The 25,875-nt window shown below is 43.9% G+C and overlaps 2 protein-coding genes across 3 annotated transcripts in view; both read right to left on the bottom strand.

Annotated features, from left to right (window-relative positions):
• The window catches only part of bsnb (bassoon (presynaptic cytomatrix protein) b), a 66,200-nt gene extending 50,092 nt beyond the window's left edge, over positions 1-16,108 (bottom strand). For both annotated transcript variants that reach the window (XM_076037214.1, XM_076037215.1), the window contains exons 1-2: positions 15,595-16,108; positions 8,428-8,812 (exon numbers count right to left, since the gene is read on the bottom strand). In XM_076037214.1, the coding sequence (XP_075893329.1) occupies positions 8,428-8,812; positions 15,595-15,767 (558 nt within the window). In that variant the 5' untranslated portion in view covers positions 15,768-16,108. The remainder of the gene's footprint in view (positions 1-8,427; positions 8,813-15,594) is intronic.
• A 1,161-nt stretch (positions 16,109-17,269) lies between these two features.
• On the bottom strand, positions 17,270-25,831 carry bap1 (BRCA1 associated deubiquitinase 1). Its single transcript, XM_076037234.1, has 17 exons — positions 25,618-25,831; positions 25,307-25,336; positions 25,125-25,179; positions 24,810-24,942; positions 24,581-24,700; positions 24,387-24,448; positions 24,100-24,242; positions 23,646-23,724; positions 23,413-23,536; positions 23,008-23,149; positions 22,443-22,615; positions 21,612-21,748; positions 21,025-21,524; positions 18,993-19,228; positions 18,679-18,771; positions 18,518-18,590; positions 17,270-18,250 (listed from the first exon to the last, which is right to left on the bottom strand). The coding sequence occupies exons 1-17, from the start codon at positions 25,652-25,654 to the stop codon at positions 18,117-18,119; spliced, it is 2,271 nt and encodes a 756-aa protein (XP_075893349.1). The 5' UTR covers positions 25,655-25,831; the 3' UTR covers positions 17,270-18,116.
• Between the last annotated feature and the right edge of the window lie 44 nt (positions 25,832-25,875).

Here is a 25,875-nt window from a genome sequence, read left to right as displayed (position 1 = left end):
TTTTAAATCTGTTTATACTAACATTTTTCCTCTGATCTCTGTTAAAAATCACTTTCACATCACCCTACTGTTTATCTCACGTGAGAATCGGGGCACATGCGCAGCAGCCTCCTCGCGGCTCGGGCAGAATCTGTTGTGCCACACAATGCAAAGTTAGAGGGGGATTAGAGATGTCTGATGTTGAATATTTGAATTAATTTGGGGGGGGATTAGGCAGCCAGCTCCGGCTCCCTCGAGGTATAATGGACTTATCCCTCAATGATATGACCGCATCATCTTGTTTCGCTATTTATTTTTCACTTGGCCATTATTTGTAGAAGCTTTCAGAGATCCAAATTATATTTGAGGTTCACAGTTGAGCCCGAAATACAAGATCTGGGAAGTGATGGGGTGAATTAAGAAGATACAAATAGCAACCCGCAAATTAATTCACAAATAAACAATTACAATGTGGCAATAACAGCTGCGAAAGTCAACTCCCAGCAAATTACAAACACATCAGATGGGATCAGAGATCAAATGCTGGGCTACCTCAGAGTTGAGGTTCACCCAAATATCCCCATGTCTACCTAACATCTTCCTGCGTTGGTGGGCAGGAGAGAGGCGGGGGGAAGGGGGGGGGGGGTTAAAAACTAGAAGTGAAGAAACAAAAGAGTGACTCATACTACCCAAGTAGGGAAAGCTCTTGGAAATAAAGTGCTGGTCGAAAGCTTTTCATGGGCTACGCTGAAAGTTCTATATTTACTTCTTAAGGAGAGCAGTGTTGACTGAATCAGCAGGCGTTTGTTGACTGATGCGATAAGTGGGCGGTGGGGGAGGATGTGACAGTTTGTGTTTTACTTCCAATATCATACAGAGACATGTTTTGATGCTAAATGCAGCTGTGCAGAGCTTAACAGTAAAATATTTTTTCCTCAGTGTAAAACGGCAAGTATACACATACAGTATGTTAGAGTATGCATATGCAGTCTACAGTATGTTGGAGGAAAAAAAAAACATTGATCTGCTTTATCTCATCGTTATTGAAAAAGGAAATGAATGAAGTCCATAATTAAACACAGTGGGCCGGATTCACAAAGCCGCTGCCCGGCTTCAGCGGCAGAAAACCAAAATACAGTAGTCGTAGTAGTAGTAGTAACTGATGCATTTATCATGACTGACACGACTGACTAAGACCAATTGCGCCTCGCGTGTTTCCACGGAAAGGGTATTTCGGGCGCGAGCTGGGCAGTTTTCGTGAAATCTCATCTCACGAGACTCCACTGCAAGAAAGATGGACCCTCGAAATCTGCTGCGTGTTGTTTACATCAACAGCGGCTGCCTCCACAATGTAGAATAAAAGACAAAGGCAGCGGCTGAGAGTTCATTGGCAAAGTCCATGTGAGGCACAAGGAATTTCTGTTGTCGTGGAACCCTCCACGGCCCTGGCAACTGAAATGCAATTTATGTAGATATCGAAACATTTGAGTCGAAGAGATATTTGAAAGGTTTTTTCAGAATTCAGGAGTTTCCATTACTAGTTTGCACTACTTAGGTTTTGCTGCAGTTTAGTCTATTATAGTACTGTATGCTTCCTTAGTTGTATTTGATTTTAATATTTCTTCTTTTGCTTAAAAATTACGGTAAGAGCTCAAATGAGATTTGCATGTGTCCCCGGTGTCGTGAAGGTTCTTTGCAACACCTGGAACCTGCAACGTGTGCGTTCCAGCCGCAAGGCCGTGAAAAAGCCGCTCACGCCCTCCGAACACCGGCAGCAACACCGCATTTATTACTATTCACTGCTCGACTGACTAGAAAACTGTTCAAAGCGATCGTCTTCATCCATCACCAGCCCGTGCCGCTCAGTCTCCTCGAGCGCTTGCGAGGAGGCAGCATGCAGGTCTGCTGCTTCTTCCCCCGCCCAGCCTCTTCCCGACAATCCAAAATGCCGGCGTTTGTGAACCAAAAAGCAAAAAATGACTTATCGCGGCTGTGCCGCGAGGGGGTAAATATGGAGAGAATTAATTATGATTGAAAATTTCCATGAGGGGCGAAGCAGAGAAATCTTCACCTCGTCAAGGTCAAAAATAGAGGAGGCGTCTCTCAGTGAATGAGCCATTTGTTGTTGTAGCGCTGGAGCCGCAATAGGCCACAGTACTCTCCTTTTCCTCTAAGCTGCCTCGGCGGCACGCTAAACATCACAGGCGTAATAATAACACGCATAAATCAGAATGCGGCGCTGTAATATTGTTATGTATACGGAGGTGAGGCATCTCTGCGTGCATGCGAACCCTGTAGCGCAAAGGTGATCCAGAGCCAGGGCTCCTCACCGAGACACGCGAGTCCATGTCAACACAGGTGTCAGCTGTTGTTTTGCGGGGGGGTTTTTCTAACTTTTTGAGGATTTTTATGTGTCTCTGTATTGGCTTAAATGCTCCAAACAAGTCACCAACAGTCACTCTCTCTGTCTCTCTCTGTCGCTCTCTCTCCCTCTCCCTTGTGTGTTTGTCTGCAGGCAAAAGCTCATCAGGTTCATCTGAGGTTCCTCCACTCCGCGCTGCAACTGGATATAAAACGGTTGTAGAGGGCCGTTAAAGATGTGAGCCAATAAAACCAGCACAATCGGCTGCAGGGAGCTAAAATGGCAGAGCTGAGAGGAGCGGGCGTTGAGCTCAAGAAAACTCAAAAACAAGTGCAGGGTTCAGTTGTTGGTGTTGTGACCATAAAAAACATCATTATTCAAATTCCTGAATTAATTCATTGGTTATTTTAAGAAGTAAATCATGGTGTGAAAAAAACATATAAGGGGTCAATAGGCGGATGCTACACGTTCTGGATTCATTTGTTTGCAAATCACACTTTTAGTCCCTTAGGGTCAGTTTCACAAAGAATGGAACGCGGCCACACCGACCTGCATTTCTTGCTGCGACATTCCGCTCGTAATGTTTCGCCATTGCAGTGGTGTATCCACAAAGGGTTTTTATACACTAAAGAAGTTCAGGTGCAAAAGCAGGTGTTAGCAGTGCGCCAAGAGCAGTCTCACAGAAAAGAGAAAAAGAAAACATGAAAAGAGCTGGTTATTCTCACTACTAAAGTTCAGAGACAAAACTTTTGTCAATAATGGGGCGTTGTATCTGAAACTGCAAGTGCCAGCACTGCCACAAAGTCCAGGCGTGTCAGTGCATTTTACATTTACAATACGCCCAGATTTTAGGTCGATGTGGATATGGTATATACATATATGTATATACATATATACATACACACACACACACATATGTATGTATATATATATATATATATATATATATATACATATATACATACACACACACACACACATATATATATATATATATATATATATATATATATATATATATATATATATATATATATATATATATATATATATATATATTTGTCAGCACTCTTATTTATTAAACCTAAAAAACTATGATGATGTAGCTTGGCCCTTCACATTATATAATTCAATATCATTCACACCTTATAAGCTCTGCGGTGAGATAGAGTCAGCAGCTGGTTTTTGCAGGCAGTGTTAATGTCTGTCAAAGTGTCTGTGCAAAGTCTTTGTGGATAAGGCACCACAGTATTTCTAATATATTTGCATAGAAGAGGGTATGATTTTGCACAAAATGTATGCAAAAGATCAATGAAAACATATTTAAATGAGTCCGGCGCAGCCCAGCCACTACCTGCGCTTCGCTGCACATTTCATTGCATCCATTTGTTGTTTTTTTTTTTTTGTCCTATTTGCACTGGTTTTCTGCTGGTGAAGCCAGGGAATCACTTTGAGGATCTGGCCCACAGTGTTCCTCTGCGAAGCCCTTTGAATGGAAGCGTTTGTTAAAACCCTCCATCGGCTCAGGAACGACTGGTGTTTAAAAAGGGAAAACGAGGTTTCAAGTGGCGCCTTTCGCAAAAGACACTTCCACGGCGTGTTGAGAGAACATCTCACAGTGAGCAGTGTGGGAATGCTGAGGCCTCCCTCTGGAGCGGCACGCCGCCGCGCCTCCTGGGGAGCTCGTCTTCGCTGCGAGGCTGACCGAGAATGACTTTTTCTTCATGCGATTCTCCTTTTGTGTGTTTTTTTTTTTTCTTTTTGCGCTGCAGCGCTCGGAGCTGTGGCGTCGCAGAGACAGAACACTCTGACTATTATGGTTAATTTATGATGATGCTTTCCTCCCCTGTTCCCCTTTTTTCTTCTCTCTCGCCCTGTGCTACAACCTCACTCTCTCTCTCAGCTCACTCCCCCCCCCCTCCACCGTGGCTCCTCAGGACCGGACCGTCGTTCCAGACAGAAGGAGGGTACAATCTATAAATAGAAATTAGACCAATTATAAAGCAGATGTTCCCCAGAATCATATTGGGAGAACACGGTCCTGGGGTTTTGTCGCTCCCCGGGTCGGTCTCGTTCTCGTTTCTCCGACTCCATCTGGCTTTTTCACTTCTCCTCCGACATCTCCCTTTCTCATCAAACGTGTTTTCCATTACTCCCTTTAAATGCAATGCGGCGTTATCTCATCGTCGTCGGTCACAGTCCAGGAAAGAAAAAAAAAAAAAAAAAACTGGCATCCTCAGCCGAGCTGACAGCCTTACAACAGATGGTGGCCGACAACACCCCGTTTATATCTCTGCATCAGCCCGTCAGCAGGTTGTTCAGCACAGCTCCAGTTTGCTTTCCAAACACTGATTGTCCCTCTGAGAAAACAGCCTTACAAGATGGCTCCTCGCTCACATTTAAACAAAAAAAAGTTCAAATTCACACTTTTGATTCAGGGCTTTTTCTGCGGCAGAAGCGTGAATGGAAATTTCCCAGTGTGAAATTGCCTCCAGCTATTAGGCCTTTAATCAGTGTCATCTTCTCTTTCTGTGTTTTTTCCTTATGTGAAGGAAAATCCTTTTCAATAACAGATTTCGCTCATTTTATCCCACAATCTCGGACCGTTTAGTCAGTGTCGGGGTGCGGGGGGGATTTAAAGAGAAAGAGGTAAAATAGCCTAGTGTGAAAAAAGAAGAAGTACTCCAAGAGGGACAATCACAGTCATTTCACAGGGGGAAAAACTCCCGGCGACGTTTTGATTGAAAGAATATACGATGCCCCATCGAAAAAAATGTCCTCGTGATGCAAATTACAGTTGCTCCACGGGAGTTTGCCTCGTGGGCAAGTAGTTTGAGGAGAAAGGAAGGAAGGAGATTAAGGGAAGGTGATAAAAAAATAAAAATAAAAAAAACAAGTGAGGGATTCGTGTGTTGAGCCGTCAACACAACGCCTAATTTCAGCGTTCGGGCATTTTAATCTGACTCAGCCACTCCTAAAATCCACAACCTTTGCTTTCTCGTTGAGCTACAACATGGTGCTGCGAGTTGTCGGGAATAATGAGGTGGCCTCACACTTAGTAATGACTAATGCAGAAAGTCTCTGTCAGCAGAACGACCCAGACCATAATGATTTCTACAATGTTTTTTGAGGTTTATTTATTTATTTATTTTTTGCAAATGATATCTTTGCTCCAGACTAATTCCTGATCCAATTAGCAAACCGCCCTGCGTGTTTCACACAGTCCTGTGTTGTATTTCCAGGGCGTATTATGTAACCTCTGATACTGAGGTGTGATGGGGGCTACAGGTGTTACATCTTCTCACTGCTTTATTTTGTGGCGACAGAGGCATAATGACTTTGACCCCTCCTCCCCCTTGATTGTTGGCTGTTGGCGGTATTGATGGGCCGTCACGGACCACGCAACCATCATTTACACAGTGCCTTGTGCAACTGAGCGCAGAAATATAATGGCAAAAATAACTGGGCGATGCAAACTCTGTGCTTCGTCTCACAACGGTTCCGCTTCAGTTTTTGGAATTTGAACGGAGGGAGACACGCGGCCCGAGCTGCACTTGAAATGGCAGCGGGAGGTCAGGCTATTATGACGCGGGGAGGGGGGGGGCAATTAATAGAAAGAAAAATTGAAAAAATTTCACCAGCTGATTGAGGAAACAGATCCGGGAGCAGACGATGAAAATTCAATTAATCCGAGATCTAAAAATAGGGACGGCAACAAGGACCTGCGCGTACAGTATGAAGCAGCTCCGGAAGCAAAGACGAGCGCAAGTACTGTCGTGCCTGATGCGCATGGGGGTACATCACACGAGGCGCCCGTCACCATCTGGCTCCGGCAGAGAGGAGTTATCCCACCTGTGGTCTCGTGGAGGCGCCACACAACACAACAACAAACAAAATGCCTCGTTTTTGTTTCTGCGCACCTGATCTGACACAAGAAGCTTCAGCCGGCTGCACCGCGTGCAACAAGAAGACACCTGCGCCTCTGTCAGCGATCTCTCGCTCCGTCGCCGCGGCCGTTATCGTCGCTCCGAACTGCACCATCGCGCCCGTCATCAATTTCCACTCAGGTGCGATAAGGCAAACGCTAGATGGGCTGCAGCGAGGCTCCGGCCCGATCCATGCTAAGTGGGTTAGGGGGGTAAATCTCCGGTGTCTCCAGAGGCTGAGACCCTTTCCCTCTGTGTCTCTTTCCCTGTCAGCGTCTGACAGGCTCGCCGAGGCCCAGCTGAGAAAAGCCAATAACATCCAGCGCTGCTGCTCTCTTTACTGCCGTCGCCCCCCCCCCCCCCCCCCCCCCCAACCCGTCTTTGCGTTACACGTTTCTTTCTTGTTCCTGCGTCTCCCGCGAGCTCCTTCTTCTTCTTCTTTTTCTGTTTCCAGGAACGTCCATCTCGCAGGTGCGCGGAAGAAATCGAGCACCCGACGTACTTCGCCATACGTGTTCGAAATTTTTTTTTGGGGGGGGGGGGGGGGGGACATGTGTTGGTTCAGACTCCAGTCGATCGCTGACAGTCTGCGGGGCCAGCTTGACTGACATTGCATCTTGGCTGCGGTTCGCAACGTGACTCACTAGATGTGATTTGAAAGTTTGTGACAGATGACGCAGCCACACTTGACTCACAGTCACAATCAAGCGTAGCCTAATTCAAATTAAGCATGTTATTTATTTTGGGAGGAAGGCAATTGGCTTCTTTGGCTACCTGTTCACACTAATAACTGTTTGAGCGCATGCTAAGGATTGTGGGCGATGGGGAAATGTGTTGCGGTACATGCAGTGGTGTTATTCAAAGGAAAGAAATACACACACAGTTTCGGAGAGGCTTGAGGACATGGACTGTCAAAAACTGTAAATGTAGGTTTCCTTCCAGTTCATTTACTTTGTAACAGTGAACTGAATATACAGTTCAAAAAATGCTTGTCTTGCTGTGGCAGCCAGAATCATATGAAAGCAGCATGACAGGCAACTTACTTTGTCAGTCATTTGGCTCGAAAGCAACTGGATAAAACTGCCGAAATGAATCGCAAATATCAACCAGGACCAATAACCAAAGAAACAATTAAGGCTAAATGTTACTACCAAATTATCAAAGACCACACATGGGATCTCCAACTAAACAACTTCAAGGCGCCACATATTTAAGATATGCACTGATTTTTCTCCAGATACCACCTCTCACCATAACCTGCTTTGAATAAATAAAGGTCACAGTTGGGTAAAATTAAAATCTAAAAAAAATTAAACATCACACATCCTTGAAATTGCCTGTTTTTTGTGCTTTCCTTCTGGCTGTTATCAGATTTGTTTGTTGCTTCCTTTAAAATCATTGAAGTTTTGTTGTACTGCTGCCAGTAGTATGACACTAACGTTTACCAGTGTAACTGTTCCTTCTCTTTTCGTTGTTGTGTCAGTTACGTTTCTCAATAACCAAAAGGCAAACAGACACTGTTCTTCTCTCAAAGCAGTAATTCAGTATTTGTCGGCCTCATCGTGAATATACTGGTGGGCAAGAACCCAGCAGATTTCATTCCATTCAACAAAAAAAAAACCCTGTGCTGAATAAGTCAGTGTGACACGGTCACGACATCCCAGCTCTCTTCCTCAAGCCCCAAGCGGTCAATAATAATGTCTGCCTGAACGCATTGCGAGTCTGTTCATTCAGTTGATTACGCTTTCTTTCTTTTTTTTCATTTGCCATTTTTGAACTTGGCCAACATTTAGGTTTTTTTCATTCTGTACCTAAGCAAAACTACATATATTAAAGTACAGAGATATAACATTTTTCTCTGTACATACTGAACAGTGACCCCAAAGCCAAGGGACTCTAAAATAATCTCCCTCTAAAATATGATTCACTTTTATATTTAACTACACAACAGCATAGTTGAAATATCTCCACTTCAAGCAACAAAAACTACAAAATAATAGTTGAATTACCTTTAACAGAATTTGTATCTCGTAAATACTTTTAAACACAAAAGTAACAAGCTTGGTCCCCCTAATCCAGCAGCTGTACACGCACACAGTCTTTTTACATATTTGGTCAGTTGTCACAAAAAAAAAACGCGAGCGGAGTGGTGTCACCTACCTCCGTCAAGTGGGGGTTGGGGTTGAATCCGCACTGGTTGCAAGCCTTGCAGCGGCACTGCGTGCAGGTGTTGAAGTTGGGCTTGCCGTCGCCCATCAGGTCGGTGGTTTTGCAGACGGCGCACAGTTGGCTGCTGGGCATGGGCGCGATCTGTGGCACAGAGTAGGGGGACGTGGGGACACTGCGGTCCGGGGAGGCGGCGGGGGACCTCCCCGTCCGGCCGCCTCCTACGTCCACCTGCAGATTCTTCCGGGCCGCGTGGCCGCCGGGGCCCTGCTCTGCTTGGGGCGCAGCGTGCTGGTGAGCGTCGTGGGAGGCTAGTCTGTCTCCGGTCCCGTGTCCGCTCTGGACGCCGGGCTTAGGACCCGCCTCTGACACGGGCGGTCTGGTGGAGACAGAAAAGAGGCGGGGGAGTTGGTGGCTATTATTATCATTATTTTACTGACTCATCACAGAGATTTCATTCTTTACATGCTGAACAACACTGAACTTTCATCAAAACATCCTTGAGCGAGGAAAGAATATGTTGCATTTGTTAGTGTGACAGGAAAATGTCCTTCATTTGAGAGGTTTTCCCAGCCTCGTTTTTCTTTTGTCCCTGCCTATAACCACAGCAACTTTTTGCAGAGGCTGAGGGAAAGACTGAAGGCCGTGGGCGCGCAAGAAAATCACAGAACAGTGACAGAAAACGATGTCATTAGCACATTATCATCAGAATGTTTAAAAGAGTCCCTTCATGCTGTTATTAGAGACGCATCGCTTTCGAGCCTCATAAAGTTTTAGTGCTAAAACCCTGATAAATGTAGCCCGTACAGTTTATTCTTTTGATTTCATTCAGATTTAAATGTTGAGCATTTAGGCTGCATTGTTTGTACAGTGACTGAGTTCTCCACTTAATTTTAAAATGGGGGTATTTTGCTGTTGGGTAGAAAAAAAATTGTATCTCTTCAGGCCTTGAGACACAGCAAGCAAATGGTTTTATTGCTGATCGTTCACATCAAGGTCCTCAAAGCTTTGGGCAACAGAGAAGCATATGTTAAATGTTTCATTTCATTTCGTTTCATACGTCTTTCATTTCAGCAATGGGCTGCTTTTGGCTTTTTCTTTTACTTTTTGAGGAAGCAATTTTCTGGCCTCTGTGATGTGTTCGGGGGGAGTCAAGGTGGAGAAAGCACTAATGTAAACCTTTGTTTTTCGTGCATTTTGGCCCTGGGGCGTCCATGCCAACGGCTAAATGGGAGCCGTGGTTCTTCACTGTCACAACAACTTAGTTATAATTCTGCTGCACATCACGCCCTCAAACACAAATACAGCCTCAGCAGCAGCTCCGCACCCACAGTGAGAGAATAGTGGGACTCGAAGGGGGAAAAAACTGAATTAAAATCGAGCATGTGAGCAATTATGAGTCACAGCCAGCTGTACAGCTCTTATCCCACCATTCTCCCCAGGACCTGAGTGTTGTGTTCTTTCAACAAATGGTCACTTGTGGCACTGAACAGAATTTTAAAATTCATACGTTAAAGAATATTTCAAATATTTCACTGCTTAACAAACATTGATCAGGCTCAATTTAATTGATGGTTTGCATAATGCACGAAAGAGCCTGGATAGGGCTGTTCATAGTTCATACCTTTTGAACATACTTTTTTTCAAAAAAAAAAAAAGTTTATGGTTCCAAAAATGAGGAAATTCATTCATAGTTATTTTCTTTCTTTCTTTTTAATATGTTTTTGTTAATTGTTGTTGTTAAATTTTGTGAATTAATTTCAATAAATGCTGTTAATAAAAAAAAAATGCCATGGCCTATTTTTATCAGTTTGAACATAAACACTATGCGTCAGATTTCATCTTTGTATCCAATTTCGAAGCACATTTATTATCATTATCAGGGTTTATTTTAGCTTTGAGGGGCCTTCATTTGTTCTTGCCTCCACGTTCTCAGTTTGATGGCGCAGCGGCGGTGCGACTGTGGTGGCAGGTGTCGCCAAATTGAGTGTTGTTTCCGCTACATACGAACGCCTGTTTGCAGTGTGATTTAGCGGGGTTTTCTACCGAAGTCTGGCACTCTCTTGACCGAAGTTAAGCTGTGAGAGAGCGGCATTTACAAACACCCGAATGAACGCGTTCACTACAGCGTTCACCAAACTAAAATACAGTGAGTTCAGTTCACGTTCACCCAAAGTATGAACGCGTTCATGAACAATCGTTAATTGCATTGACGCACAACACTGCCGATTGGCCAGTTGGTGGTCAACCTTTTCAGAGGGTGCTTGAGTACCGGGGCATCCTTGGGATCAGAGATATGCTGTCCAGGGTGGGGTCTGTCCTTTTAAGATTAGGGACTTCCAATTCAGTATGTTGGCTGTTCTGTTTAGAGGGAGCAGGACCTGTCCCCGGCAGTGTTTCGAGAGTTACAGCTCGGAAATAAAAGAGTAGATTAAACACCACAGGTCGCTGTCCTGTCTACAAACTCCCCAGAAGTGCCAAAAATCTATCCTTTACTTCGTTTACTTGCCCACCTTTTCAGAGATTGATAAAAAACACACAAAGTTGAGTGAATTAGCCCTTTATGATGTCCCAAAAGGACACTGTAACCTCAGTTACATTTATTTGTCAGGTTAGTGACAATACGCCCACCCGACTTGGGGGTTGACTCCTCGCTCAGGGACGCTCTCACTGTCACTTTGATTTTAGTCCGTTTTAATGTGAAAGGTAAAACAAACCTTGTTTTTGCAGGAAGCTAAAATCAAGGTTTTTGCTCCTCCAAGTCAAAGATGAAAGATGATGAACATTTTTAAACAACTAATTTTGGAACAGTTTTGTTGTGGACTGTAGTGCAACTATATATGCAGGATTAGCAACAGACCAGGTGCTAATTCGCCCGTAAACATTCTAGAGGAATCCCAGTGCATTATTTTAAAGGGCCCTCTATGTACAAATTTTCATGGAGATGGGTACTTCAGAGTACGGATTACTGTATGCATACAACTCGTACAAAATAGTTTTTTTATTGCCTTATAATGCCAGCTGACATCTTAACGGTGGTAAATGATCTGATGCGCTAATAATTCGATTTAGCCTGACACAGCATATTTGCGTCCGTATCCTACTAATTGAGTTTAATGTTGCATATGAAATGTTGTGGCAGGCTTAGGAGTAAACACCGGGTATGCTGAGAATCAGACCAAAACCTGCGCTGTGCCATGTCATTATTGGAAACAGTTGAAGGTAAAACTGGGAGGACAAGTGAAACTATCCACACTGAGCACCTGCTTGAAAGTTATGTCTGTTTGCAGCGGCTAAAATTAAATTACAGGCATCAGGTGAGGGAGTAATCCACCATGAAGAGTCTGCACCCCAACATTGGGCTTCAAAGTTTCAGGAGCTGGAGTCACCACTCAGTGTTGGAACGTATCGAGCAGAGTGGATTTAATTTTTTTTTCCTTTTGTGGCTGCTGCGCACATTGGATTTTAAAATAAGAAATTTGAACATCTGGCTGATTGATTAGTCAAATAAATTTGCCTGCAAAGATTACACAGAATGCAATATTTGAAAAATTGGTCGAAGCATCATTTGATACATAGTACCGACCATCACAGTGAAGCTACTTTCAGCCATTTTCACATGAAATTCTAAGGAAGAGCGCAAAACGTTGCTTAGGCCCAAACTATAACAAGAACTGCAACAGATTTGAAGATGGGATGACAGAATGACAGGTTGGTGCGCTAACGACAACCACATAGCTTGACGCAAAGATTTGATATTTTATTTAAAAGAGAAAACACGAAAGATAATGACTGAAACGTAGACAAAAAGCAGTGCTACTCTCACTGTGTTGTGTTAAATTTGACTTTGACTTTGTGTGACTCAAATGTTTCCACCTGCAGTGCACAAAAAAAAAAACATCTTGACAGATAAGGTATTAAAATTACAGCTGGACCTGAAGCAATGAACCCACAACAGGAACACATTTGGTTCTCGCAGGTACGTGACGTGGTCATTCTGATTGAGCAGCAAGGTGCAAAAAGGCTTTAGTCTGCGCCTCCCATTGCCTGATCAACAAACTTTTGCAATGTGGAGACCTCTATTGTGATTGTTGTTCAACGCTTGCCACTGTATTGTTAGATTTACCTAGATATAAAGTTTTATACACAGAAAATTCAAGATCAAACGTGTTTTTTATCTTATTCATCTTTCTTGAGTTTTACAAAAAAAAATTGGACAAAAGTGATTTCTGCAGATGACACAACATAAATGTATTGTTTATTCCTGATGGTTAAAGGTTTCCTCAAGGGTTGCATAAAACATGACGCTATAAATGTGTGTTGTCTGACATTCAGAGAGACTTTTACATAAACCCACCACTCTGTCCATCCTGACTAAAGACACATAAATGGCTGAGTGCTGAGCAGAGCATCAGCTTCAGAAATGCTTCAGACTCTGTGCTGTTCAGATGGACTGGTCTCCTTTGCAAATGCACCGGGGATGATGAGAATGCGCTGATCCCACCTACGTAGGAAAAATGTACAAACATTCCAACTTTTTTCTCCCTGGGCTCTGACTAAACATTTAAAAGGTCAAGCAACCTGATATTTATATCCGTTGGACGACTGTACAAAGTTACACGGACAATGTCAGCCTTTCTGTATCCTCCGCTATTCACGGCGTCATTAATAATGCCTGCTTTTGCATCATTTCTTTGACTTGTCAAAGCTGTTTGTTACGCTCTCAATGCTGTGAACCACACTTTGCGTTACCTAAATTCCTTATGAGGGGAAACTGTTTGCAAACGGTGGGTTGGAATATTATTGAACAGATTACTTTCAAGGACTGCAGCTTTGTAGTAGTATTGATATTTAAAGATGACGATATTCATAATATTGAAAGAAAAATGGCATTTAAGACCAAATCACTATTTTGTGTGGTGTTAAATGTGTTATTACTGAAAAAGCCATCACAGTATAACACATATTTTGTTGTAATGGCAAAGAGAAATGGTCAAAACGTACTAAACACATTGCAGTAAATATCTGGCCCTTACATTTAGCATTTTGTATTTTTTTGTAATCTAAGTGCTAGTGTGATTTGGTCCTCAACTGAAGTTGAAGTCCCACTGATTTGACCTCTGCATTTGACCCTGAAGGAGCAGTGAGCAGCAGCAGCCCCACGCTTGGGAATCAGTGGATGATCTAACCCGCCGAGTCCGACGCTAAACACTGAGTGCAAGTGGGAAGGAAATGGGTCTGAGTATCGAACCTACGAGGCTGTTATGATTTAGATTTTAGACCGATAAAAGAACAACCGCTGGAGTGCTGTGTAAAGCAGATTCTTCACAGATACGTATAGAGTCGCTCAGGCTTTTCTCCTTTTCTCTCTTTACAGTGGATAAAACCTAATATTATCTCAGCATATAGGCCTGTATGCAAATCACTGACATGAAGCACATTAGGTTCTTGTTCACGTTACACAACAAACCCGGCCACGGCAGTCTCATGTGCAGACTCAACATGGTGAACGTGCCATCGCTTCGATGACTTCACGAGTCATTTGTAAAACAGCGTTCTAAGGCAACGGCTCCATATGAATGTAGTGGCATAATCTGGGGCAGAGCTGTTCTACCAAGACCATGACAGACCCTGTACACCCACACACAAAAGTCCCTTCTTCTTCTATTCCCTAACAATAATAGCATGACATGGCCACTATGAGTATTTCTTTTTATCTTTTGTTTAAAATCTGCCCTGCACTTACATGAAGTTGTCGCTGTTTTGGGTTTTTTTTGTGAATGTAAGATTATAGTCATTTCACTGTAATCACATATAAGCACATGCAACAAGCACAACAAGCTGAGCTGAAATAACAGTCATTTCATGCATGTACATACATGCGCTATTTATTCATCATTATTTTTTGCTTTGTTTGGCTGCCTGATTTTCAGGAAGCTGCGCGGCCTCCGACATCGCAGGGTCCAGAGACTTGAGCCCTTTAAGCCAGTGCATTACTGTGGCGATCGTCATCATCATATGCGGGTCTGCTTGCACATATTCTGGCCAATAACTGTTGCGCTGTGTAATGAAGACAATACGAGACACTGTCGGAAGTGTAATCCCACCCAGCTACCCACACAGCAGACACGCGGGCTACTACAGATGACTAAATGCTGATGCTGTCGTGAAAATTGGATATTTTACTGATGTGTCCTGCTTTGTTGTGGTGCAACACTGTTGCCATTGCATATTAAAGCCCAGAAATATTATCATGAGAGCTTTTTTATGTGTCTAGCTTAGTGTCTGGGCGCACTGTTCCAGGGGAAATGGCTTGTTTATGTGTATTTTAGACGTGTGTGGGGACAATTTCCATTTGGGTGTGTATTGATTCCGCTGTTGATGAGTGTAGTACGGCTGTGGCATTATGGTCCTGCGCTGCCAGTGGCTCTGGTGCTAACTGTGGACTCCATACATGCGGGTACTGCGTGTTCCTCCTATATACAGACCGTCTCCTTCTCAAGCAGAGGGTGATTTCTCGGCTCACTCGCTGTTCACTGACGCGCACGTCGAGAGGCATGTTCGGGAAATCAGCCCCGTAATGGAGCCCCTTCAACGTGAGATCCCGAACACTTTGCATCATTTAGCTACATCACTAATTTATTCATCACCCGACCGCCACGTATGTATGTTTGTACGTGGACATGTCATATTTGCGCAACCGACTATTTCTGATTCTTTGACACAGCCTCGCCGTGACAGGAGGAGGAAAAAAAATGTCGCTCTTTCATTCATGATACTTAGCTCCTGGTGCCCGAGGACAGGCATCGACAAAACGGCCGTACGAATGCTCGCTGAAGCGTGGGAAAGCCACATTTTACGTGTTATCGAATCAACGCCAAAAAAAAATCGATCCACGGTTCAAAACTGGACTTCGAGCCATCGCCAGCGCCGTTTGATAGGGAGCAGGGTGTTGCTGGCAAGCGTCTCGGAGGAGGGCGGTGAATTGTGTTGACAATGCTATGAAATAAATAATTAAGCACCCATTCAAGTCTATCTGCGCGCAGTCAGTTGATCCTGTACCTCCACGCATCGACGGGACGTACGCGATCTACACAGCGAGTAGCCGTTGCCATTTCCACCCACTATTCGCCGGAGAGGCGTCCTAGCTACCGCGGCTACCTGTTAATCCCCGGCCCGGGACCAGCCCCACTTCCTCCGGCAGGCGCTCCATTGCTGGGCTTGATGAGCTGTCCAGTGTCCGGTGGTGCTGAAACGGAACCCGGAGCCCCTGCGGCCGGGACGGCGCCGCCGCCGGGCTGCCCCTCGCCCTCCATGCTGGCCTCGTTGCCCATCGCCGCGGGATGAGGTCTCGACGGAGAGGGGACGGTGTTGTAGATGGTTCCACAGCTGTGCTAGAAACTCGGGATGTAACTCAGCGCTGCTCCCCTTCCGCCATCATCGCCTACAATTCAGCATCCCGCACGGAGCACGCGCACTGGCGGCCAGGGTGGAATGAGGGAGCGCGCTGACGCAATGGGTGGGAACGCGAGTGGCTCGTACGTGCGCGTTCGCGGCGCACGGATGCCACCGGGATTTACTTGGTTCATTACATTTGTTCTCCTTTTGGACATTTTTTAAGGCTACAATCCTCTTTGATTAATGTACTTGTGGTCCAGGGGGGCAACAACAGTTTTTTTTTATCCCCAATGTGACAAACGACACATACAACTCTCTGCAGGGATAAATTAATGCACTAATCGAACCAAAACTCTAATTATAAAGGAATCAATCAGTCTTTTTTATTATTATTTTATTTATTTATTTATTTATTTATTTATTTATTTATTTTTATTTTTTTAAATTTGACTAACAAAAGCCTGTATGCTCCTAAATTCGGTCAGGAAGAGTATTTGTTTTATTTTACCAATGCCTACTACTTATTGGACAAATTAACCACTTGTAAATACGGACAGGTTTAAAACTTTTCCTGACGCAAAGCTAAGTGGATAACCAGAATCAAATGATGAGTAATCAAATGTCGCATCCATGGCCAGTTCTCCTAATTCACTTTGGACAGCATATACACCTATCATCATATCTTGCATAGGCCAGCTGTAGATATAGGTCGGCTTGAGCTAAACCAAAATAGAAAAGCCGTGATAAAAAAAAAAAAGAAAGAAAAAAAGAAAAAAGAGTGGTTATACTCTAACACCTGCTCCACTGAAGTAGAACAGCGGGGGAGTTGTTTCTTCTTTACTTTTCATTCCCACGCAGGCTATCTGCCAGAAGAGCTCCAACATGCACTGACGTCAGTAAAACAGTATGATATATATTGTTTATAAAATCCATTTAGTTGTTGTTTTTTTTGTTTGTTTTTACCAATTTCACGCTCAGCATTTGTTTAAAATTCAAAAATATTATTTATGAAAATTTCTTGCTAAAAGGAACACCCTTTTGGAAAATGCACACATACATACAAACGTGAATCACAGGCCATCTGCAATCACAGCGCACTCCTGCAGAGGTGCATATTATTGTGAATGGCTCTCCTAATGGCTTGTTAAAGGAGTTCGTGAGATGGTCCTTAGTGAGTGACTGCACACCCTAGTGTACAGCAACTTGCACTACACTTGATGCGTCAGTAGCAAAACAAATGATGTGCTTCCATTGATAAACATTCGTGAACACGAATTTTATCATAACAATGAAAAATCTTACTCCCTTATTTTAAGCATTCACGTTAATGCATGTGAATCTCTGCAATCAGAACAGTGATCTTACAGAAGAAGAAGAAGAAGAAGAAGAAGAAGAAGAAGAAGAAGAAGAAGAAGGCTACTTTAACACAAGGCCCACGTAATCTTGAGAAATTATTTCAACAAACTTTATTGTGGTATGAGTCAGCAAGCACAAAAGAACAACTGAGCTCAGAGTTCATGCGAGCAAATTAACAGATAAATATGTACAAAAGATACAAGTCCACACTTTGACGTAACAATGACTCACTTCAAAATTAGTTTCAGTTGCAAAAGAAATATAACATTAGCGCTTGTTTTTCATTTCATCGGAGACATATGGTACATATGCCGCAACAGTTTTGGTTGAAATAACATTTTAAAGAACGGGGGGGAAAAACATGGCAAGGAGTTAAAAATTGTTTTCTTATAGAATGATTTTTTTTTTTTTCAAACTGAAGAAAAGTTCGAAATTACAAAATTACAACTGAAGAATAAAATACATGACCTTATAATGTGAACATTAAATACTTCATTGGCACAGTAAAAATGTAAGAAATGAGCACAGTAGAGGAAATATTCACTTGGTTCTAAATTGTGTATTACATTTTGCATCATAGTAAACTGCACGGACCACACGACTTTTGAGCTCATTCAAGATTAATTCATATGATGAAAAAGCACCACAGCCATGCCAGTAGTATATATTTACAGTCTAATTCTATAGCAGTGGCACAAGAAAGAAGCAAATATACATGGAGGCTAAAATGGCAATACATACAGTATCTACATGTGGTTAAAAAATGAACTAGACGCATGGTTGATATCGTGAAGATGAGGAGGCTCTGACTAAAACACTTTGCTTAACGGACTACGGGAGACAGTTTCAGGAGTGCATTCATCGATTACTTTTTCTCTATGGTGTCTGGAGCAAACAGGAAGTTACAAAACGTTTCCCATGGTAGGAAATCACTGGCGCTTGGCCTTGTAAGGTCTGGAGCGTTTCCGGCGGTCAGGCTTCCTCTGTTTATGCAGGCGGCCAATGCTGACCCCCTGGCGACGGCGCACAGAAATGTTTTGCTCCACCAGGCTGGCTAACATTCCTGCAAAAAAGACAAGTAACGTTATACATCCATGCATGGGCCAATGACAATAGCATTTTTCAAGCGCTTGTTAAAATATATAATTTTAAAATTTCTGTTTCTCATTATTTTTAAATTACAATTATTTGGATCTAGTCCAATTGTATTAACCAAGGCAATATGACGTGATCGGAGTTGTTAGTGGCGATTTCCTAGAGCACATTAAGAGGCAATTAAGCAGAAGGCTCCAGTGGAAGGGTAAGGGAAAGAAAAAGGACAAACATTTACCTTCTTGGGCCAACATTGATATAAAAGTGCAGATGAACTCATCGTAATTATGGGTCCTCCTCTGATCATCAATCTGGAGAAGTGAAAACAAAAAAGACAGCGGTTAAAAGCAAAAAACGTCGCCAGCAGACGCGTCACGAGTTCACGCCGAGTTCTCATACTTTGTATTTCTTTCTCTTCTCCACTTCCTCCTTCAGGTACACCTCATAATTGGCTATGTCGGCCTCGACACACTTGAGCAGTGCCAGCAGCTCCTGCAAGGAGCGGAATATGATTAACGGTTGTCTGCGTATTATACATTTGTATTACCATGCGGCTTGAAAAAAGAAAAAAAAAGGGGGGGGGAAACAGCCTCCTAATTGACAGCTCGAGCCGAACAACACAAGAGGGCTGCAAGTAGGGGTAAAATGGAGAGTGATTTGCATAGCAAGGAAAGTACAATAGAACATTTCACCAGCCATTTCCTCACACTTACTTTGGGAGAGTACTTGTCCCCTGGGGGCTTGTTGTCTGCAGTCGTTTCCATATCAGCAGCCGCTTCCTTGCTAGCACTCTCTGCTCCGTCTTTGCTCTCCTCTTCCTTCACCACTGCAGAAGGCCCCTCGTCGCCATCGTTCCCCGCTTCTTTGTCCCTCGCTTGGCTTGCTTTCTCACCGTCTTTGGCCTTTTCGGGGTTACAAGGCAACTTTGTGCCGTCGGCAGCCGAATCGACTGCAGAAAGAGGGGCGCGATTAAATAAGACTGTCTGGACGGCGCATTGTTTGGATATGACAGCACGGCTCTCTTGAATAGTCACTCAGCAATAAGTGAATCCACACATTGCCATCTCATACACAATGGCAAAAATGTAAAAAAAAAATTCTAATTAGACATATTTGGAGAAGATAAACCACTGAATTCATTGCTTAAGAATGAATCGACCCTTACAAAGAAGAAGAATATGACTGCACTGGATACAGACATGAACAAACATTGAGCACTGAGAGGAAGACAGCATGGGTCATGAACATGTTGACAGAAAATGGTAAATTTTGTCAGCTATGCCGAGAGCCTAAATCAGGTGCTGCGTTTTATGTAGTCGGCAGCTACATTCAAATCTCGGGTCTTGAATGTCCCGTCACTTTCCCACTTTTGTCATCATGATGGTTCCTCCATCTCATTTCGGAACAGGGAGTCTGTCGGTTTTATAATAAGCAAGTATTTAAGTGAGGTATAATTATACAATAACATTTATTCATATACATTTTTATATTTATATATGTACACTAGCGTGCAAAAGGTTGGGCTCACTGACTCATTTCTGCATTGAGCTCATCACCGGTTTTATGAAAGAATGATCTCGAATGCGCTGCAATCATTATGAGTGCATAAAAACCAGCCAAGATGTGCTTAACAAGTGTGGGAACATTTTACGGTTACATGAAAACCATTTCCAATGTTGTGTTAAAAGTGACTAAGCAAATTCAGGGTGTGCAAACACACTAAAAGTGGGCTGTTCTAGAGGCTGCGTTCAGACTGCAGGCGAATCTGATTCAAATCAGATTCCTTCTCAAATCTGATTTTCAGGGCTGACTGTCCACACTGCTTTTAGCAAGTGTCCAAATGGGATCTGGTTCTGTTCAGACTGGGCCACATTATTGACCCATCTGACAGGTTGCTGTAGCAACGACGTCAGAGCGGAGGCGTCGTCCAGCGTAGCGTGTAGTGTGTGACGTCATATAATAGTGAAAGCGGCACTTGTTGCGATACAAGCCCTGGAGCTTGGCTTGAATGGAGCTACCTACCCACACATTGATGAGCCAATTGCTGTGTCTCAATTCAGGGTCTGCACCCTTGAGACCGAGTGTCCTCCGTCTGAAAGGAAGCGTTCTGAGAGTTCCCAGCCTAGAAGGACGGACCAAACCCCGCCTCCCCGGTCACCACTCGGGACGGTCTAGCCTTCGGCGTATTTCCTGGTTGCATCACCGCCGTTCCCTCCGGCTGGCCAACCCCGGAAGTGACGTTTTTATAGTATCAAGCTAACCATTGGTTCGCCATCTAACAATGCCGTTGGATGATCAAATAAGTAAAATCCTACAAGTCTATGAGTTTCCTCCTCTGTCCAGGCACTGCTGTTTTCAACTTCTTCTGTCTGCTCCATTACGTTACAGCTCCGCACATGGAATGGCGCTCTCTGGTGGCGCATTGGATCTTAGCGTTGCGTAGAGCGACGGCACGGACAGTCAGAACCCATCGGTGTGTTTGGAGCTGTTCAGACTGAGACGCATCCGTCCAAATGCCATTTGAAACGACCTCCCGAAGGTGGTTTCAATCCATTTTGCAAAAATTGGATTTCATGTGATTTTTTTTTTACTGTTCAGACTACATAAGAGCCATCCGGTTTCAATCTGGATGGGCTAAAAATCGGATTTTGGCTGGCAGTCTGAACGCAGCTAAAGAGCCCAAAATATAAAGCAAGATGCTTTGCTGACGGATTGGCCCCCGGGTGAACAGTGTCTGGCACTCACCGGGCGGAGGCAGGGCGAGCATGACTCCGTCCTCCTGCAGGTGCAGCAGGGACACGGTGACGGAGGGGCCCAGCTCCCTCACGGCCCTGTTGTGCCTCGAGTCGAGCCGCAGCATCTCGTCCTCGCCAAACAGCACGCGGGACAGATGGGACGCCACCGGGCTGGAGGGCCGCGTGGCGGCCTGGGAGCGTGCGGGCGAGCGCAGCGGAGAGTTGAAGGCACTGCCGATCTCCGAGGCGGTGTCGGTGCTCTCGTTGCTGGGCGTCGGGGAGGGCTGCGACGCCGACGTGATGCAGATGCCCCCCGTGCGGCCCTCCGTGCGCACCGACAGAGGGGTGTTCAGGGCGTCCTTCCTCTGCGCCTCCTTCTTCAGCTTCTCCGCCAGCACGTTGAGGGCGATCTGGCTCTCCGACCCGGCCGTCACCGCTGCCGCAGCAGCAGCAGCCGCCGCCGCCGCCGCCCGGCCCGACCTCGTCCGCAGGCTTGCCTTCCGAGGAAATCTGAGAGACAGAGACTCTGAGCTCAGAGACCCTTCGAGTATGTTTGAAGGAGGGAAAAAAACAAACAAACAGCGATTCGATGTGAACCTGCTAGTCGTGGCCGTGGGAGCAGTTACGACCTCCTCCTCCTCGTCTTCATAGTCATCTTCATCGTCAGAGTACGGAGGTTGCAGTTGCCCTGGCCTTCGCGTGCGACCAACTCCGGCAGCCAGATCTTCTTCTTCCTGGAAGCACAAAGAACCTTTAACATCATCTCATAGATTTCAAATGAATAAAGTTTGAGTTGAAGGCGAGAAACAGGGTTCACCCCCTCCCCCTGAATCATGGCACTGATCAATTTACATTTACAGACGGCAATTTTGAAGCTGAGAGATTTTGGTTTCCTTGGGTGAAAACAATCAGCACGATTGCTCATGATGATGACACACAGGCAGGGTTTCCATCTCAGGGATTTACTGCCTAATAAAAGGGTGATAACATTTCATTTCAAAAGAACACCCAATATGGAAAAGGTTTAAATAGCAGTGAGATTAAGCCTTATTTCTGTTTTCCCCATAAAGCTTGTCAGAATGGGAGGAGAAATGACAGCAATAGACACGTGGGTGGATCCATGAGAAGACAAAACTATCCTCCAGTCTCAGCCATGGGGGGGGGGGGTAGAGAAAAACATACATAATCATAGCCCTTACATGCCAGGTACTATGTACGTTTGTAACATGTACTTCTTCGACTGTTGATTACAGGCAGATTATACCTGTTATTCCTTATGCTGCCATTAATCCACCAAACCAGGCTTGTCTACAACTAGTTTATGTACTCCAACCACTCACTCAGCTCACTAGGCTTCCTAAATCAGCCCACGTACAAACAGAAATCCCTTTTTGTCCAATCCAGAGCCCAGCAACCCTCCCGTCTGACCTGCATTGGAGATTTGGCGTAGTTGTGATTGTCCAGGAAGGCGGGCAGACGCTGAACGATGGGGCTGGGACTGGTGACCTGCTGGCCAGCTGAGGGGACGACAGGCTTGCCCATGACTTTAGTGTTTCCTGACGGGCTGGAGGCATCCTTGGACTGAACGCCTGACTCGTCCACTGGATTGGAAAATCAGAGTTGGTGTTTTTCTAGAACAGCATTTGTTTCGTTTTTTATTCTGTTTTATTTTATTTCTCCCACTCTACCAAATGACTTCTCAAAATGATTGTCCTCTACTCAGAGGTTATTTCTTTTCTTTACAACATACATATTAAAGTCCCCCAGATCTGAGCTACAGTCACACTGGTCCCTGTGCAAGACATCATTTACACGTCCATGCAATAGACAAAATAGCAGTTCTCTTAAAATACATGGACATTTGAAATCACTTCTTATTATAGTATTAACAAGATGAATTTAAGAAGTATTTAATTGAGTATTTAAGTATTCATTTTCATCGAAGGACAAGGAAGACCATCTGTTACAGTATTTCTATTTGATTTTTTTTTACCTGAAGTAGCCTGGTCAGTTCCTTGAGGTGTAACTAGCTCTGTGTCTGCCTCTTTCTTAATTGTAGTAGTACTGTCATCTTGTGAGGAGGAGTCCTTCTCCTTCTTGTCATGAGCTGACTCAGACTGGGTAAGTCGGATCATCTGAAGAAAAATCCACTCATATTTAGCAAATCATAAAACAAACTAAATGTCTTTGATTATTAATTCAGTTAACTATTTCTAAATCTTTTTAAAAAAAAACTATTTGGTCACCGACCACCACACATTTGTATGCATTTTATGACAACAGCACTATTTGAAGTTTTACTCCGCAGGTCATGAAAAACCTCAACACACGACTGTCACAAAGAGAGCTGAGGGATTGGAAACCAGCTTTGATGACAAACTCGTGAGCAATTCCTAACCTTCTGCAGGCCCTCTAGAACGGTCTGTCGATTCCTCTTCAGAATTTCCAGCTTGGACTCGTATTTTATTCTGCGGTCGGGCACCACTGCCATCAGGTTGAAGCGAATGTCATGGTATGGCTCACTGAAAAATAAAGTACAGGAGCAGGCTGAAAAGGGAGCCCTGAGAATTTGATTGTGTGCGTGGAGAAAGTGAACAATCCCTTTTCCGGCAGGGCTGGACCTGCACTCACCCAGCAGTGGCCAGACCAATCCTCTCCATGATTACCCGCCGAGCTTTATCTGTCCATTCCTCCTCCTCCCCCCAAGGCCCTAAAACATACATAACAACTTTAAACATGCATTTTATTTTTTAATTTAAGCAGCATTGATCTGTGTTCAAATTTTCATCGACAGATTTAGTAAACAAAACATCAAAGCATTGTTAAACCTCACAGCAAATGTGCAACAACATTGTGGCTCAATGAGTATGTTTATTTTAAGAGGAATTCATTGACAATGTTAAGGACAGTTTGTCTACTTTTTATCCACACCAGTGGCAACAATCGTGTTAACTTTTAGGCTACGCTTCTGGCTTCAAATATCAAAGATACAAACAAAAACCTTTCACTGATTCTTGTTTATTTAGTTAGTTGCCAACCAAAACTGTCATTATTGCGCGGGGCCTATTTTGTGAAAGTGTCATACCATGATCAATGGGGTAAGCCTTAAGTCCGTCAAGCTCGAAGAGACGGTCTTTGATGGGCACATAGCTGACAAAATGGAATGCTTCCATGGTCCGCACTGCACTAATCCCATTGAGTTTCTCTGGCAGGTGCCGTGGCTCCGGTCTGTGGCGAATTGCAGAAGAAAAGCTTGAGAAGGGGACATGTGCACGGGGCATATATCTGCCACAGTACCGTGGACAAATCATACGGGGACACAGAGACAGGGGATGGTGAAAATTGAAATAGAAAACATGCACTGGAAACTACCTGGCATGGCTGTTATGTGCTCTGGCAAGTTCCGGGGCATTTCCAATAGCATAACCCTTACTCTGAAAAAACAAATACAACAAAACACTATAGTAAAAAATGACTGTGAAAATTAGCTAATGCCGAGGATCCACTTATACAGACTTAGAATGTGACTGAACACTGACTGACATGAGTAAATATGATAGACATACCTCTGGACTAAAGCCTTTAGTAAAAGCCTTCATGCGACTCAGGGTAGTGCCGAGCTCCACACCGCTGCAGTTTAGCAGCACACTCAACAAGGCATGGGTGGCACATGAATTTGGTATGAGCTAGATTAAGATAGACAAAGGGCATTAAAATAAATAATTTTCTGAATAAAACACACATGCTTGTACGTGTCACATTACAAACGGAGAAACTGGTCACAGGAACGCTCACCTGATGGGCAAAAAACATATCATTTACAATTTCCTCATCAATGACAGAGGTCTCATCCACCAGAGTGTTAACTTTCCGCCTGGATCGACGCTCCTCAATCCATTTGAATAGAAAGATGAAGCCATAGACAGGGCTACAAAATAAACATAATCACTTTCAACACTTTTTTAATATGAAACAAAGAAAAAATAAATCAAGGCTGTGGTAACATGAGTTTACATGTCATCACTACCTTGTTTCATGCGTTAAAAATTTGACACAGTAACAATTATTGTTACAATTCAGTGGACATGATTAATCCTTTGAGTCACATACCTCTGAACCTTGCTTTGAAGATCATATATTTCCTCGACTTGTACGCCTTTAACGCCTAAAGAATAACCAGACACAAAGATATAACGTGTCCATAAAAACGGACACCAGAACACCATCTCCAGCCTTTATGGGTTGGCACTTCACATTTCTACACCTTGACCGACAAGGTTCAAACGACTCACCGAAATCTTCAACCAGCAACGTGAACAGTCCTGGAACACATGGGTAAATAATACGTTTACATATAATATACGTTTTTGTTGCTGTTGTTTTTAAATCACAACTCTTTTTGTGCTACAAGTAAACATTAATTAATGGTATCTAAATTATTCAATTTTACTTCACAGTATGCGTTGGTTCGTTGACGTTTAATTCTTATGATGCATAAAGGTTGCTTTCCTAGTATCTTTATCAAAGCTATACAAAAGCTAGACTGGTTGGTTGATGCATACGCTAACGTAAGTTAGCTCTGTTGTCTATCGACATTTCTCACCTGGATCGCTCTCAAGTTCCAGCCACCCTTTGTTCATTTTTGCATTTGTGCAGCTATTACTTGTATTCAAGATGTTTTCCAATCCATGACATAAACGGCAACAAGGGATTTTAATGGTAATCCTCTATCCATTCACAAAAAGCTTGGAGGGAGCTTCAAATAAACACAATAGACAAAGTTAGCCGCCTACAGATTGCGTCATCAACAGTCGACGGTGGGTCGGGAAAAGAAGAGTCCCCCCCCTTCAACTTATGTTCC

Source organism: Nelusetta ayraudi, unplaced genomic scaffold (assembly GCF_046127955.1).
Source record: "Nelusetta ayraudi isolate G7.1 ecotype Tasmania unplaced genomic scaffold, CSIRO-AGI_Nayr_v1 ptg000050l, whole genome shotgun sequence".
NCBI lineage: Eukaryota > Metazoa > Chordata > Actinopteri > Tetraodontiformes > Monacanthidae > Nelusetta > Nelusetta ayraudi.
Note: the sequence above shows the minus strand (reverse complement) of the source record. Positions and strands in the feature narration are given on the sequence as shown.